The sequence below is a fragment of the Lepus europaeus genome, chromosome 20 (genome assembly GCF_033115175.1).
Source record: "Lepus europaeus isolate LE1 chromosome 20, mLepTim1.pri, whole genome shotgun sequence".
Classification (NCBI taxonomy): domain Eukaryota; kingdom Metazoa; phylum Chordata; class Mammalia; order Lagomorpha; family Leporidae; genus Lepus; species Lepus europaeus.
In genome coordinates this window covers 49,775,406-49,792,495 of record NC_084846.1, presented here as the reverse complement: position 1 = coordinate 49,792,495, position 17,090 = coordinate 49,775,406, and the positions used below count along the sequence as shown (strand labels likewise).

At 41.5% G+C, this 17,090-nt stretch overlaps 1 protein-coding gene across 2 annotated transcripts in view; it reads right to left on the bottom strand.

The window, feature by feature from the left end:
- COL28A1 (collagen type XXVIII alpha 1 chain) overlaps positions 1-17,090 on the bottom strand; it is a 204,782-nt gene that overhangs the window by 104,815 nt on the left and 82,877 nt on the right. For both annotated transcript variants that reach the window (XM_062179058.1, XM_062179059.1), the window contains exons 14-17: positions 10,994-11,062; positions 8,444-8,512; positions 3,788-3,856; positions 79-147 (exon numbers count right to left, since the gene is read on the bottom strand). In XM_062179058.1, the coding sequence (XP_062035042.1) occupies positions 79-147; positions 3,788-3,856; positions 8,444-8,512; positions 10,994-11,062 (276 nt within the window). The remainder of the gene's footprint in view (positions 1-78; positions 148-3,787; positions 3,857-8,443; positions 8,513-10,993; positions 11,063-17,090) is intronic.

Sequence of the window (17,090 nt, the reverse complement as noted above, 5' to 3'; positions counted from 1 at the left end):
CTCTTCCAAATGCATCACCGTTGACCAGAAAACAATTACCCAGAGATATATTGAACTCTGATCTCAGTTAGAGATTACCTTGGGACCAGGTGAGCCTTGTCCTGGGGGCCCTTGTGGACCTGGTGGACCAATAGGACCTTGAATTCCCTTTGAAATAAAAAACAAATGGTATCAGTAAAATTAAGAAAATACCTCGATAGGAGTAGTTTCCAGTTCTCTAAAGTGAAAGGTTAGTCCACACCCCGTCATAGATTACTCATCTCCAATTCACATCGGTAGAAGCTGCTACGTGAGCTATAATATGCAGTCTCCCACATTTTCCATAGCCAGAGAAACTTCACTAGGTCCACACAGCAGCCTGGAATAAAGATCACATTTCCCAGGCCCTACTGTAGCCAAGAGTGGACTCGATTCTGCCTCCATGGATGTGAATGGAGTTATGTGTGCCATTTTTGGTTAATGCAAAGGGAGCAAAATGCCTGCTCCTTCCCTTTTCCCATTCCCTGGTGGCTGGAATAAGGCACGTAGCTACCCTGGATCATGTGGTCAGGATGGGAGAATCACAGTAGTGATGAAGCCTCAACCCCTGGTGACACTGATGAATGGAGTGATCACACCAAGCTTGATTTTTAAATAGGAAAAATAAAACCCCCCCTGTCAACCCATATCACATCTCCATCATATGCAGGCAAAACTGTATCCTGGTTATGCCAATCGGTATGTCTTTCAGGTTATTACCGTGAAGTTTTGTTGTAGGCTCTAAGAAACAAATAGCTAGCCAGCAGCCACCAAACTCAGACACCTGATCCTCTCCTTCACACTGCAGGGAGAGAAACGAGGAGGGAGATGGGAATTTCTTCTATGGGGAAAGTGGCCTAGACTATAGAGTTTCCTTGTAGAGACGAATGGTTTTTGGATTGCTTCTCTCCTTACTCTAGTCTCAAAGGGTGATTTCAGTGAAACCACTTGAAGACTTTGACTTTGGTCTTCAGGACACAAGACTCATGTCTGGGACAGCTAGATGGCCTTTGGCAGCCAGAACAGGGCTAGGATGGGGTCAGCCCAGGCATCCAGAGTTTGTCAGGGCAGAACCACGTGAGGTTTCTCATAGACCAGGTGTATTCCAGGAGCAACTGCAGCTGGCCTGGAACGACTTTGAACCCAGTGGTGAGAGTGGTTGTAGAGTAACCTCAGAAAAGAAGATGCTGAGAGAGAAAGACACACACACAGCTAGAGCTGAAGGAAGAGAGCCCTTCACCCGTGTGCTAGGAGTATGCTTTGATGTAACCTAACAAACAGCGCATTTTCTCCAGTTAGATGATACAATTGATTGTTCACTTTTAATTTACACATATGATTCCCCTTCCTCTGGTTGCTAACACTGAAGCAGCCCAAAGAATTAAGGGAAGCTCAGGTAGCTACACCATAAATACTGAGTCGCTTTAAGAAGCTTTGACTTTTACACTGGTTCACAAGTAGCAGACAATGGGACAGCCCCCAAGAAACTCACGGGCATGTGTGCACGTGCTTATATTTCATTTCATTTTGTAAAACATCTGAAATGATCAGAGCTATTTTAAACATAGTGCTGGAAAAAAAAATTCTCTCACAAACAGATGAGTGGGAAATGCCATTTCTATAAGAGAAATGGGAAGATCTAATAACAAAAAATTCAGTGGATGAACACATTAAATTGAGGATGAGAAGAAAATCGAATGGGGAGTTCTGAAAAAGGCTAAGTAATTATTTTCCTGTTCAGAACAGCATCCCTTCACCCTCCTAACCAAGAGGCATCAGTTCTACAAGGTTACATCCAGCTCACAGTTCTTCCTTTTGGAAAAGAAGAAAAGAGGATGAGAAAACAAAAGAAGAAGAGTTTATTTTTTAGCTGAAGAACCCGTCAAGGACCAGCATTAAAAGCACGAGGAAGCCGGCCTGGGAGGTCCAGAATCCACCGGCCATCTGCACCCTTTCTTTCAACCTCTTCTCAGCCCCAGAGCCCCAGGATGTGACAGCCCCGTCCAGCCACTTCTGGGATCAGACCACGAGCCCTGCTGAAGCCAGCACACAAACCACAGAGCTTGAGAATGCCTGGCAGGAGAGTCAACCCATGATCCCTGAGAAGCTGAAATATCCAGTCCTAGATTGTTATCTAAATATTTATTTACAGATTTATCTTGGCTGCTTCCGCACTTTAATCCTCCTAATGGAGCACACTAGGACCTCTGCCAAGGGCAAAGAAATGGAACAAGGAGTAACAGCCAACTTCGCTGTGCCTGGGCTAGTGAATAAAGTATAGAGCTCACAACAAATTAGCAGATGGTCTGAAATAAAGTAAAACTTAAGTGTCAACAATGAGATTTGGAATTATCTCATTTTTAAAATTCTTTCTTTCAATTACTTCAGATAAAGGACACATTATTCATTCTCCAGACAAAAGATAATTCAGACCTTAATCATAAATTTTAATCAAACTGATTTGTCATTTTCTAATGAGCAGGATATTCAACATAAATCTGGATTTGCTGGACACTTAGGTTAAATGAAACTATGTAAAAAGAGCTTGTACACAACAACAATTAACAGTACTGTACGCTATCTCTATTTTATTTAGTTTAACAAAATTGACCAGCTGTTTCAAAAATCGTCAGATTTCGGTCTCGTTCCCGCCACCCTTGTCGAGACATCCTCAGAGACCTCAGCTTTCCTCTGTGGCTGGTGGCCACTCAGGGGGGAGGCCCTCTCAATTAAGTGCCCTTCAAATTCAGTTACCTCTGAAGTAGCTGGCCCTTATATTCAATACCCTTTTTAGGTCGGTATGTGGTCAGTGGTGTGGGAAATATTATTCTACGGGCATGGGAGAGAGAGGAATTTTATCACTCACTGAACTTCAAGGGGAAATAAACCCCACACAAACCAATAGGTAAAACTATTACTCCCAATGAAGTAGGCAGGTATACAGGTTAAAATTGGTTAGGTTTGTGAGCTGGAAGACCACACCTTCAGCAAGCCCCTGTGTGACCTCATGCCCCTCCCTGGCCACACCTGAGCGTCCACTGGCCAATCAGGTTAATGAACCACTCCCTTTGGAAGTGGATTAAAAGCCTGGGACAGGGTGTGCCCGGCCCTTTCCTTCTTTTTCCTCCCCCTGGCCTCTTGCCAATAGGGGGCTGGCTGTAGCCCTGCGCCACCCGCTCTAGGCTTCCTGGCCTAGACGCTTAACCATGTGGCTGGTTCCTGGTGCTCGGTATGAACTCACTCGGGCTCATTAATATTAGAGATTTATTAATAAGCATATGGTGATATCATATGGCACCCCAAATTCCGATAACGTATGTGGCACCCCAGATGGGACTTCTGGGGAACTGTAGGGGGCCACTTTCTGATATATTTTTAAAGGGTCACATTCCGATAGCATATGGCACCCCAGATGGGACATCTGGAAAATTTTAGGGGGCTACATTTCATATATATTTTAGGGTGCCCAAATTCTGATATCACCAAGGGGAGCTAAACATAGGAAATATTACCCCAAAACTCTTAGCCTGTTAACAGGCAAAGACCCAGAAACATACAGTTTGTTTTTTAAGTCTTCAGGGTTCTAAGAATTGAAATCGCATCCTAGGAGCATCTGGTCTTTGCCTGTGTTCCCCTCTACAGCTTGACCACCCAATCCACTCAGAGGGGCACGCAGGACTGGCCAGCAGGGGACACCGTTAGATGCAGATTGGGCCGGAACGTTCTGGTACATTCTTTACTGAGGAGAAAGGAAGAGGACGTGAATTACCTGTTCCCCTTGACTTCCAACTCCAGGGATGCCCATCTGTCCTTGGGGTCCCACAGGTCCCAAGTCTCCCTGTACAGAAAATCAGTCAGAAACAGGACAAGATAACAAGATCTCATTCTTCCACACTCTGCTCACCAGGAATTCCACTACATCAAATCTATATTGATACTATACAAAAATTCAGGTGGAAAAATCACAGAATTTCATTCCTTTTAAGCAGTTTACACTTCAAGTTCGCCAGCGTAATAAATGACATGTTTTGCTATCTAGTCTATATTGGTGAGGATTTGCATCAGCTTATGTTTATCATTTTTCTCAAAAAATTCCTCTTTTCCATATGTTGTGACATACACACTTCCTTTTAGAATCATGATAGAAATACTCAAAAGTATAAAATGTGCTGGGTACAAGAAAACTGAAATTTGAGAGATAAATAGAAGAAAAATATTTTTAAGTTCTCTAAATAACTTTTCCTTTCAAATCTTATAAAAATATATTTTAAAAATTAAGAAATGATCCAAGGTCAATAAGCTAATATTAAAGAAATTTACTGTCTCCTTCCAAGAAATAATTTGGGAAAACAGTGAGAATTCTGAGTAAGAACAATGCCATTCATTCGTTGTGTCTTTCTACAAATACTGCTGAGTTCCCATTATATGCAGAAATTATTCCAAATACCGGGGCAACAACAGTGACCCAAACAGACCCAACTATCTTCCCTCAATGGAGTTTGCATTGCAGTAGGGGCAATAGAAAATAATACACAGGACAGATAAGATAAATAGTTTGTTGACTAATGATATGTGCTAAAGAAAAAAATTAATCAATTTGGACAAGGTGGCTCAAGATGGCTTCATTGATAAGAGCAAATGATGCATATTAAAAACCTGGAGGAAAAGTATGGTAGACAGAGCAATTAGTCCTCAGAGGAGGCTTGGCACATTCCAGCAACAGCAAGGAGATGAAACTCAGTGAGTCCAAGAAGGACACAGTGGGTCAGGCAGAAGGATGAACAGGATCATTTAAAAAAAAAAAAAAAATCAACGTTTCTTTACAGGGTGGTGTATACTATTTGTTTGTTTGAAAGTCTTTAGAATGAAAGCCCTGTGAATTCTAAGTAATAAAGTAGCCAAGTTCTGTGTCAAAAGATTCCAACCGTTAATCTGAACTTGATGCTATTGCATTTTCTTTCCATGAGATTTATTTTGATCAGGGCTGACGCAAAGCAAAACACTATGAAGCACACTCCAGGGTGTGTCTTAGTGTGGGCTCAATGCACTTTAATAGCACAGAAAGAAGGATCAAGTGATCCAGTTTTGTTCATGAAAACATAGTATTTTTAGCCCAAACATTGGCCTCCTATGGGGCTGGCTGGCTGTTTCTGTAGGTAAAATGTTGCTGGAACCCAGGCGCACCTGTTCATTTATGTAATGCTAGAGGCTGCTTTGGCACTACCAGAGCAGCACTGACCAGTTCCTTTGTTATAAAGGTAACTGTATAAAATGTCTCTTATAAGGAGACCTTATTATGGCCCTCAAGTCAAAAATATTTACTACCCAACTGTTTCAGGAAAAGTTTGCTGATCCCGTGTATTCCAAATATAATTGCTGCTGAAAGAAGCCTGTTTACCCAGGGGTCCATTGTCAGCCGTCCACTCCGTTGACCTGTCAGTGGCATTTGATAGATCGGTCCCTCACCTTCTTGAGAGCTCCCTTTGCTTGGTCTCCAGCCGCTCACTCCCAGTCTCTGCTGCTGCCACTTCTTTATCAATTTGACCTCTAACGATTGCTGTACACGAAGGACTCACTCCTCACTTTTATTCCATCTACTTGTAAATTCACCCAGTCATGGCCTTAAATCCCATCTGTACACAGCCGGGCCCTCTCCCCCCTTGGATGGTCTATTTTTGGCATCTCAAATCTAGCCTAGCGAAGACTCAGCTCTGGATATCTCACCCCCACCCCAGCCTTGCTTGTCTTTTAGGCTGCTGCTTCTGGGTAAACCATAACTTCATTCTTCAGAGAAGCTCAGAGACATCCTCTCAGCACACAGAAAATCCTGTCATATCTACCTTCAAAGCACGGCCAGGCTCTGAGTGCTTCCCCACGACCTCTGTCGGTGACACCCTGGCCCAGCTGCCCGTCACCTCTCACTGACCTCCCTTCATCTTGCTCTCTCCGCAGCCCCAGGTGGAGCCTGCACGCCTGAGCTGCACCGCTCTCTGCTCAGAACCCTCCATCTCACTCCTAGGGAAGCTGAAGTCTTCACAGTGGCCGCAGAGATCCTGCACAACGGGCTGGCGCTGTGGCACAGTGGGCCAAGTGGTCCTCGCGCTTTATCTCATTGAATCCTCACAGCGACGTCTGGACCGAGCACCCCCATTTTCCATTTCCACCCCAGGTCACATGACTGTTAGGTGAATTTCAACTCCACTCTGACTCCAGACCCCACTATTCTGCAAATACTTGGTAACACATAAGAGAGAATCCCTTTTGTGCAGTGTTATTTGCAATTAAATATCAGTGTCATAAGTACTTCCTTGTTTTGTTCTAATTTTACAAATAAATATATTATATATGTACTTGAGAGCTTTTATCATAGGGATACTTACATTATCACTTGAGTCACAGAGACCAGAGTCTCTGAATGTAATGTTGTACATCAAAGGATAGCAAAGGAAGAAAGAAGGGGAGGGGGGATTTCACTCGGTAAGGGAACAGCAGACAAAAGCTTTGCTATGTGATAATGTCCTGATATTTCCAAGTGTTTTCTTTGCCTGAGCTCCAGATGGGAAAACACAAATACCATGTCACAGCAACACTGGAAAAAGTTAATTTACTGAACTCGTAAAAGAATGGTTCTCTTGTATTCAGTTCTCACTGCTCCAAAGGAAGAAGGAGCATCTGGCATATTTTTGGAGTATTTTGGAGCTGCAGTTAGGAACAGAGCTGAGCTATGTAAAAGAAAAAAAAATTATGTTACATCTTAAAATGTATCTGATTCCCTATTTATCACTATTTCAGCTATTTAAATAGATAGCAAAAAGAGACAACTACTAATAAATAAGTCATTTAAGACTGAATGTAACACTTGAGTGAATTGTGAGTATCAATCATTATTCCAATATATCTCCTATGATGATATGCTCAGAGGTTGACATTCTGACCCCAAACTGACAGGAGGTCTTTGGTCCTGTATACTTCTTAAGCCACCTCCCCTTACCCCACCCTGGCAGCTATCACTCCCCTCTGCTCTTTTGGGTCTTCTTAACCTCCAATACCTGCTATTCTAAACCTCACCCCCAATTCTTTTTTTTTTTTTTTTTGCTATTGGTTTTTTATTTATTTATTTCTTTTATTATTATTAATATTATTATTATTTGCTTTTGCTGTGGTCACTCTCATTGGCAGAGTTCCTTTTCCCCTTTCCTGGACGTGGGTTCCTGTCTTTAAAAGACTCCACTTTGAGGCTGAAGGTGCCAAAAGCTGCTTGAGAAGCCGCCTTTGAACTCCGTCTGGGAAGATGGTGAGAAGGAAGCAGGAGAGATCACTCTTGATTTTAAAAAATTAAAAGAAAAAAAAAGTCCCACAATCTACAGGTCATTCCTTACTCCATCAGTGATGAGACTGCCCTAAAGAAGAGGAAAAACAGGCCGGTGCCCGGGGCCTTCCTCCCAGGGCCAGGGCCCCCGGCTGGAGCGGAAGTGGAGGCTCCTTCCGGCCGTGGGGCTCACCCCCAATTCTAATCTGGCTCTAAGAGGCACCTGTTTTAATGAAAACAAGTAATTAGTGCAAAAGAGAGAAGCAAAGCCTGAGAGCCAGGAGCCAGGCGGTGGTGCTGAAATCACACAGCGGTACAGATCATCAGCACCAGACAAGGCTGCTGCACCAATGGGCTGGCCCAAGACAAAACAGGACCTCCCCCGAATCAGGCCTGATCCCAGACAGAAACAGCAAACGCTGTCCAAGTGCCTCAGAACCATCCCCCTATGCTAGCTAAAATGAAGGAATTTTCCCCAACTACAGTGTGAGATTCATTAGAACACTCAATATTAAAATTACCAGTGCTTCCTGACTGTATCCAAACTAGAGCTTTCTTGAATCTTTCTAACACAAGCTCAAACTCCGTGAAAAACTTTACCTCCATTCTCTTCCTGACTTCTATTGGTTTCTCATGGCATGTGGTCTCCCTCACTGAAATGAATCAGGTAACTGTTGTTCAACCATCGGTGCTATCCTGTGCATGCTAGAGGGCACGAGCACTAGTTTTCTTAAACGAGTGCCCTTAGTTTAATCTCATTTTCAAATAATGCCTTTGAGTGAGAGCCTAAGAACAGACATGCACTGCTGTGATGAGGTCAGGTCAGTATTTCTAACAACTATTTTTTAAGCCAGGAGTGCATTTGTTTTGCTTTCAAAGCTGCTTTGCTGATGGTAGGAATCATTGGAAGAGAGAACCCAAATAACTGAGACATTAAACATAAATAATGATTACCTCCCAGATCATAATTTGTTCTATAGAATTAAAAGCCTTGCATAAACTAGATAACTGGATACATATGTGACATGGTTGTTATGTTGTATGTAGTTCAAAAATGCATCCATTTAAAAAAGAGTATAGTAACATTTTTTCTACACTGTATCTTATGCACAATACCTTGTCCCCTTTGATTGACAGGCCTTGTAATCCAGGTGGGCCGATTGGTCCTTCAGAACCCTTTTCACCCTGAAAGTGAAACATGGGAGGAACATCAGTCCAACAATAACAATCAGGATTTTAAAAGAGTTTACCTTATACTTCATATGAATTATGCTGCAAGCTGATTTTGTAAATCAAACATCTAAATTCTCTGCTCACTACAAATGGGTAATTCTAATGAACTCTAATATTTGCAACTTGCAAAAAAAAATTTGTCCTAATCCTTAAACAGGAAGGAGTCTGTCCACACAAACACACATGTAGCATTGCAGAAGGTAGAAAAGCGCTCAATCCCTGATCTCCACAGAAATTTCTGGGCAGGGGCGGGGGGAGAACTCAACATCACATAGTACAACCAACTGGATAAAGCCTCCTTAATATTGCTGAAAATGAATCCATCACACAGGAAATTTTGTCTGTCATGTAAGTATATGAACTAATACTTGTAAGGATTGGATGATTTATTAAATGTTTTGTACCAAAATTTATAAAAAGTCATTAAAAATTAGGTTTAAAGAATTCATGGGAAATATTCTTGGCTATGCTTCTGTGTTCACATGACCTAGGTGAATGGTTCTGGTCTTAAAGTAATATCAGTGAAACTGTATCACTTTGTGCCTTTGTAATGAAAAATAAGCCATGTAACTAGTCAGAAATGGCATTCATTTAATGAATTTAATGGAACCAAGAGTAAATCAAACAGCAATTGCAGGAAACCTAGGAGAACATAACTATCTGGCTTTCTATTTCCATGATTTTTACCCCATCATGGCAAATTAGCTACATTGTTGCAAATTAGCCACAAGTTACTCATATAGAAAACTCCCAGTGATTTGACTGATACAGGAATGAAGTCTTCTGACAAATTGGTTCTTCTGATCATTGCTACACGTATTTGACCCTTAAGCAACCTAAAGATAAAGTATCCTTTTTTTGGTGAGAAATAAGGCAGTGCAGAGCCCTTGGGTTGTGATAGTCGAGTGTTTTATTTTGTAATACTTCAGATGATATAAAAGTACATTGAAGATGCCACTAAGACATGCCTGGAATATTCTTCATGGTGTTTCACACAACCATTTTTCATTGGCTTCTTTATCTTAAAAAAAAATCCACAGATTACAAGAGAAATAATTCTCTAGATGGTTTGGGCTATGCATAAATGGAAATATACCATGTGACAAAAAAAAATAAGAAACTCTGAAATGTACTTCCAAATTGTTGAACTCTATCTTCTGATAGTCATACTTTATGAATGGCAAGGTCATTAGTAATGTCTCCTTTATCCAACAAATTATTTCATTATTATAGCAAACTGAAATTTGTTGACAGAGGCCTCTTTTGCAATTCAACACAGCAGTCACCCATAACTTAGTCCGAATGATTTGTTTTCAGCAAATTGCTGGCCTCTAGTTGAGATTTGGGTTTCTCATAGGTAATTGAATATTGATCATAGCGGGAGATGCTGTGAACAAGATGCAGTTTGAGAGCAGGAGGCCACAATGGGACGGTCAGATCCTAATGGCCTCATGGAAGGACGATGTGGATGGTCTTGAACACTTCACAGCAGCACGTGATTGGGCAGGGCATGTGTGCATACTCACAGGATGTGCTTGGGAGACAGATTTTAGAAATGAAGAAACAACTCCAAAACCTACCTTTACTCGCTCTGGAATTCTGTTGATGCTGTTCAGAGATTTTTTTTGGAAAACTATTTCCTATGTGGCCTTTAGCAAATGTGCCAGACACTCTGAGTAAACTGCCTAGACCAGGGGACAGCAAATGCTGACCCACTGGCCAAATCCAGCCCACTGCTGTTTTCTGAAAACATGATTTTATTGGAACCACACTCATTCATCTGTCCATTGTCTGCAGCTGCTTGCCAGCTACCTCAGCAGAGTTAAGAAGTTGCTACGGATACCAAATGACTAAGACTAACGTATTTGCTCTCTGGCCCTCGGCAGAGAAAAGGTGCCAACCTCTGGTATAGAGGAAACTGAGCTCTGAGAATCATATGTGGGAAGCAGTAGAAGAGTTCAAATTTCCATCTTCCAGGTGGAAGGCAGGTCTTTCGTACCTTGTGTTCTGATGGTAAAATTTCCTTTCTTATTACATTGGTGGCAATATGATTACAAATTGGTTTGTTAGATTAAGTATCTTATCTCTGTTTCACAAAACAAAGCTATAAGGAAAGTCTTTCCATAGCTATACTCAGTAGCTTAACTTTTGGAAATAAATATACTGTAGCCTTAATGACTACACACTAAAAGATTTTTCTAATGTTACATATGGAATTTACATGATGTTGAATTTCATCAATTACTTATTATAATCACAAATTCCATTGTACTTTCATGTTAAGGGGAAGTATATGCTCCCCTTCATTTCCTAGGGTGAGGACAGGCAGGAAAGCACTTGGCGTTAGTAACTGGCCAGGACAAATGTTTTAGATTTTTAATTCATGAGCATGTGAGGCAAAGAAGCTTTTCCTGCTACAGAAGGTAGTGTTACCTTTGGTCCTGGAAATCCTTCTCCAGGTAAGCCCCTCTCTCCTGGAGCTCCCTCAGGACCACGGGGACCCTGGGTGGGAGAAGAGGAAAGAGAAATAGGCAGAGAAAGACAGAATGGGATGAGAAGAGATGGGAAGGGAGGGGGGAAGAGAGAGAATGGTTACACATCAGTTCACATGGACATGACAATGCACTCATCCTATTTAAGTGTTTGTTGAAAATTTTTCTAGTAGGCTCCATACTGATCAATAGAACTGTAGAGTTGTAACAAATAATATCCCCACTGCATGAAATACTCATTCCATTTGACTGCATAAGGCCTTCTAGAATTCTGAAATGAAAGGAAAACGGAAGATAAAGTCAGGCTTCAGAATAAGAACCAGGAGTTAAATCCTATGAGGAAAAGCTAAAGATCCAGGACGGAGTGCTGGGAGGAGGATGCAGAAGGATGCCATAATTTAACAAAGTATCAGGGGAGTCCTATGAAGCAATGACTACATGGCTGTTGCAAAGCAGTGAGTACTTCTCACATGTGTTTTAATTTCTGATCTGATAAATTTGGTTTGTAATTTGCATTATTTCTGGAATGGGTTGAACCCACTGACAGTTTTACATGCAAATTGGATCTCTTGATAGGATCATTAAGGAGAACCATGGTTTTCTCTCTTGATTAAAATTCAGAGGTCCATGTAACACTTCTCAGAAAGCACTAGGAAAGAACTTCTCACACAGAAAAACAACACAGCCCCAGCTTTGAAGCGGACTAGTAAGAAACATGCCAACTGGAAAAACCAAAGTCCAGAACCAGAGTTTTACAGAAGCCAGGAATTTTCAAAGGCTGCACATTTTTCCTTTTTATGTCCCCTCCCCCTGCTCGGCCAGAAGACAAAAAGATGGAAAAAGAACCAGCAAAAGCAAACATTTAAGAAGCACACCCTGGAGCTTGTACTGTAATGGACCTAAACAAATAATTTGAGTTAGCTTGTTGGGAACGTACACCTATGATGGATCAAAATCTACCACATTTCCCACAAGCTCCACAGCCAGCACACTGCAGGCTCTGGGTGATCTTGGACCTGAGATCCAGGGTGATCTAAAAGGTGCTCTCTGCTCAAGCCCGGTAGCAGAACCAGGATGCAGTATTTTGCTCACCAGTAATGAAGCAGAGTTACAGATTCGTATGAAAGAAAACTAGCTTTGTGTCACTGTTTAATTTTTTGCACTATCCTAGTATTGTATATTTTAAGAAACAGTCTTTAGTATTTATGCCTAGTCTTTTTCGCAAAGACTTTAATTACAAGAAAAAAAACACAGCTACATCTAATTCAATTTAAATTGCAATGCTTTTGGGAAATCTCACTCTTTACACTCCAAAACCTTAATCAAAGTGCTAATATCCATGACCGCTTACTCTAAAGGCAGAGCAATTCGCTAGAGGAAAAAGTGAAAGGAGCATGAAAACTAGATTGCAAACTAAACTGAGAACTGCCTAGCCAACAACACATATTTTAGAAAGGAAAATATTAACCAACTATTCTCCTTCCCTTATGAGATGACAAATTAAAAAAAAATCACAATTTACATTAAACATACAGGGGTCAGGGCCGGCACTGTGGCATAGCAGGTAAAGCTGCTGCCTGCAATGCCGGGATCCCATATGGGCACCAGTTCAAGTCCCAGCTGCCTCACTTCAGATCCAGCTCCCTGCGAATGCACCTGGGAAAGCAGTGGAAGATGGCCCATGTGTTTGGGCCCCTGCATATACGTGGGAGACCCAGATGGAGCTCCTGGCTTCGTCCTGGCTCAGCCCTGGCTGTTGAGGTCATTTGGGGAGTGAACCAGTGAATGGAAGATCTCTCTCTCCCTCTCTGTGTAATTGTGTCTTTCAAATAAATAAAATATTTTTTTTTAAAAGGGAGTCTTTCTTGAGTCCATATGTTTCATTACTCAACAACTGCTTATCAAACATCCAGGAGGCAGAGCCACAGACAGACCTGCTGCTGTGTCATGAAGATTACAGTCTCACACAAAAGTGCAAAGCAGATCTTGGCGTCATTCAGACCCAAGTTCAAGTCTAGACTCTGCCACATCTTAGCAGCGTGACCTTAAACAGGCGTTGCATTTCTCAAAGCCCAGCATCAAACACAAAATGGTTAAACACCGTATCTTACTCTTCCACGAACGTCACTGTCCGTGTAAGGTTGGCATCAGCCAGATGCAAAGCTCTTACCCATGGAGCACTCGGTAATCCTCTGCTAATACTGTCAAAATGACTGGAGCCCCACAATTGTTAAGAACGTCATTTGAAGGAAGTTTATATGAATAAGGCAATCTCAGAGAGAATGGCTTAAACTCAGCGATGTAGAGAGAGGCTTGTTCCACGCAATAAACACCGCATCTCCCTTCCTCGCCTACATCTCTTGGATGGATCAGCTCAGGTGAGAAGAAAATGTTGGAGGCTCTAAAGAATCATGTATTTGAAGCTGCTCAGAGTATTCAATCCTTGCAGACACTCAGAGGAGTTAAAAAATCAGTAGTCCAAGGACAAATTACTGTGAACTGTCAAAATAACATCCCACACCAGGTCTTCCAGTTAAACAGCATGGAAGGCGATTATTACCAGAAGAAAAATAGCATACACTTGTGTTAGGTGAACTATACTTTGAATTCATTAGGCAGTAGCAAGGGATCATTTTTAAAAGACAGAAATGCTTCTATAAAAACACTCAGTGCTGGGGCCAGCGCTGTGGTGTAGCCGGTCAAGTCGCCACCTGTGGTGCCGGCATCTCAAATGGGCACCATTTCACTTCCGATCTAGCTCCCTGCTAATGTGTTCGGAAAAGCAGCAGAGAATGTGCAAGTCGCTGGGCCCTGCACCCACGTGGGAGACAGAAGAAGCTGCTGGTTCCGGGCCTTGGACAGGCCCAGCTCTGGCAGTCGCGGCCATGTGGGGAATGAAGCAGCAGATAGAAGATTCTCTAACTGTGCCTTTCAAATAAATAATTTTTCTAAGGAAAAAACCTTCAGTACCCTTTTTAAAAGCCATGAGAACCAACTACAACTATGAATTCTTTATGTCATAAAAAATTCTTTGTTATAAAAATTTCTATTTACTTGAATTCTAACAAACTCCTCTTTAAAAAAAATGGAAGACTCTATCAGTTAACATAGTCTAATCAGTGCAGAACCTCAATTGAGAAATTAACAATGAGATAAAGTGTGATTTCCCATATATATATATTTTTTTGACAGGCAGAGTTGGACAATGAGAGAGAGAGACAGACAGAAAGGTCTTCCTTCCGTTGGTTCACCCCCTAATGGCCACTACGGCTGGCGCACTGCGCCGATCCAAAGCCAGGAGCCAGGTACTTCCTCCTGGTCTCCCACGCGGGTGCAGGGCCCAAGTACTTGGGCCATCCTCCACTGCACTCCCGGGCCACAGCAGAGAGCTAGACTGAAAGAGGAGCAACCGGGACAGAATCTGGCGCCCCGAACAGGACTAGAACCCGGTGTGCCGGCACTGCAGGCGGAGGATTAGCCTAGTGAGCTGCGGCACCAGCCCTTATTTTTCTTAATCTCAATAGTGTTAGTAATCCATAAAGTAATTTCAATATACATTGTAAGCATTAAGATAAAAATGCAAAAAAAAAAAAAAAAAAAAGGAGAAATTGTCCTTTGTCACCAGTGTCATCTATTTTAACCCCAAAGTAATTTTAGTTCTACTTTAGGGGTATTTTTTCCTACTGAGACTGCCCTCAATAACCTTGCACACACACAAAAATAGATTACCTTCAGGGTCGTAATTTATTTTTCATGAAAGTTATATCTACCAGATCTACCAAAACTGAGGTAAGATGATATCTGACAGTTCAAAGTTAAGTTTTAGAACTGGAATATTAATTTATTAGCAGACTTATATTAGTACAGTATTGGGGGAAAAACTGGCACTAAACGTGAAATCACTTTAATTGACTCAGGCAAAGAAAGAAAATAGGGGACTGCATGACACTTTGCAGCAACATTTAGACACATTATTTCCAATTAAATCCCAAAACTTCATAGCATCACTTTGAGAATGTAGCTTGAAAAGAAAGCAAACAAACAAGAATTTCATATGCTGTCAATATTGTGAAAATTCTCTAGCTACAAACAATTAGAAAGACAATATAAAATTTGCCTTAAAATAAACTGTAGGGGCTGGTATTGTAGCATAGAGGTAAACCTACCACCTGCAGAGCTGCCATCCACTATGGTTGCCGGTTCCAGACCTAGATGCTCCACTTCCAATTCAGCTCCCTGCTAACACGCCTGGGAAGGCAGGAGAAGGTGGCCAAGTGCTTGAGTCCCTGCACATGCATGGGAGACCCAGACAGAGTTCCTGGCTCCTGGCTTCGTCCTCGACCAGCCCCAGCCATTGCCATCATTTGCGGAGTGAACCAGAGGATGGAAGATTTCTCTCTCTCTCCCTCTCCCTCTCTTTCTTTCTCTCCCTCCCTCCCTCCCCATCTCTCCCTTTCTCTAACTCTAGTTTCAAATAAATTTTTTAAATTATAAAATAAAAATAAATTGTATAGGTGTAACTGAGCCCACAGACAACATAGCAAATTACAGGGTGCAAAAACAAGAGCTGAAAACTTAAGTGCCCAGGGTAGAACAATGTGTTTGTGTGCTGGCAAGACATCTAGGAAATCCAAAGGGAGAGACAGTAGCAGACGATTTGGCTGACCCAGTGGAACATGAGAATTAGAGCTGAGATTCCCACAAAAAGCTAGGCACTTCACAGTTACATACACTGAATGAGAAGGCAGAGTAGGAAAAAGCCACCTGACCAACACAACAATATGGATGACAAGAATATTGCATGCCTTGCCTTGGGCTATGAATGATCCTGAAAACTCCTAGCATGGCCCTGTGCTGTGAATGGGCTTGTGGCTTTGACTGACATCACCTAGATGGTCTATGAACATCTTTAGACTTTAATATCAAGGAAATCCCTAGAGGACATAAGAGATGCAATCTCAAATTCCTCTCAAACACCCTCCACCTACAGCACTTGGGATTTTCACTACGAAAGATCTGCTGAAAATCAATTCAGATTCTAAAGTATGAAACATTCAAAGAAATAATTCATAATTAATAAAAGTGAGCAAATTTAACCCAGACTTTCAAAAGAGACCCAAAAATATACTATAAATGCTTAATAACTTAAAGAAAATACAAGAATCAAAAAATATAGCTAAAAATAGTTTAAAAGGCAGATAAAGAAATAATTTCAAGAATGTTAAGAATAGGGGCCAGTGCTGCAATGCAGTAGGTTAATCCTCTGCCTGTAGCACTGGCATCCCATATAGGGACCAGTTCTAGTCCTGGCTGCTCCTCTTCCCATCCAGTCTCTGCTATGTCCTGGGAAAGCAATGGAAGATGGCCCAAGTGCTTGGGCCCCTGCACCCACGTGGGAGACCCAGAAGAAGCTCCTGGCTCCTGGCTTCAGATTGGCACAGTGGCCATTTGGGGAGTAACTGGTGAATGAAGGACCTTTCTCTCTGTCTCTCCCTCTCACTGTCTGTAACTCTGCCTCCCAAATAAATAAAAATCTTTTTTAAAAAAAGAATGTTAAAAATATTCTAATATTAAAAATACAATGGAATTAGTTGAAAGTATTTTATCATCAGATCAAGATAAATTTATGGATTATAAGTGAGATGTGAAAAAGTTACCCAAAATGTGTCCAAATATAATAGGATTTCTAAATCAGTAGAAGAAATCAGAAAGGAAAATATTTGAAGACATAATAGCTAAAAACTTCCAAAATCTGTTGAATTCTTAGGTTCATAAAATGGCAAATCTGACACAATACAGATGAAAGTATATCAGTTTTTATGTGCATCATAATGACTGTACAGAAGAATGGGCATAAAAAAATTGCACAGTCAGCCAAAGTTAAAGGAACGAATTTCTAAGAAATTACAGACTGCAAACAGCTCAAAGGAGCAATGGTTGTCAGTAGAACGTGGAGTTGGTATACAATCCAGATCTCCATACCAGCTAAAATATTCTTAAAGAAAACCAATTACATAATTGAGCTAAAAACTTGAAGT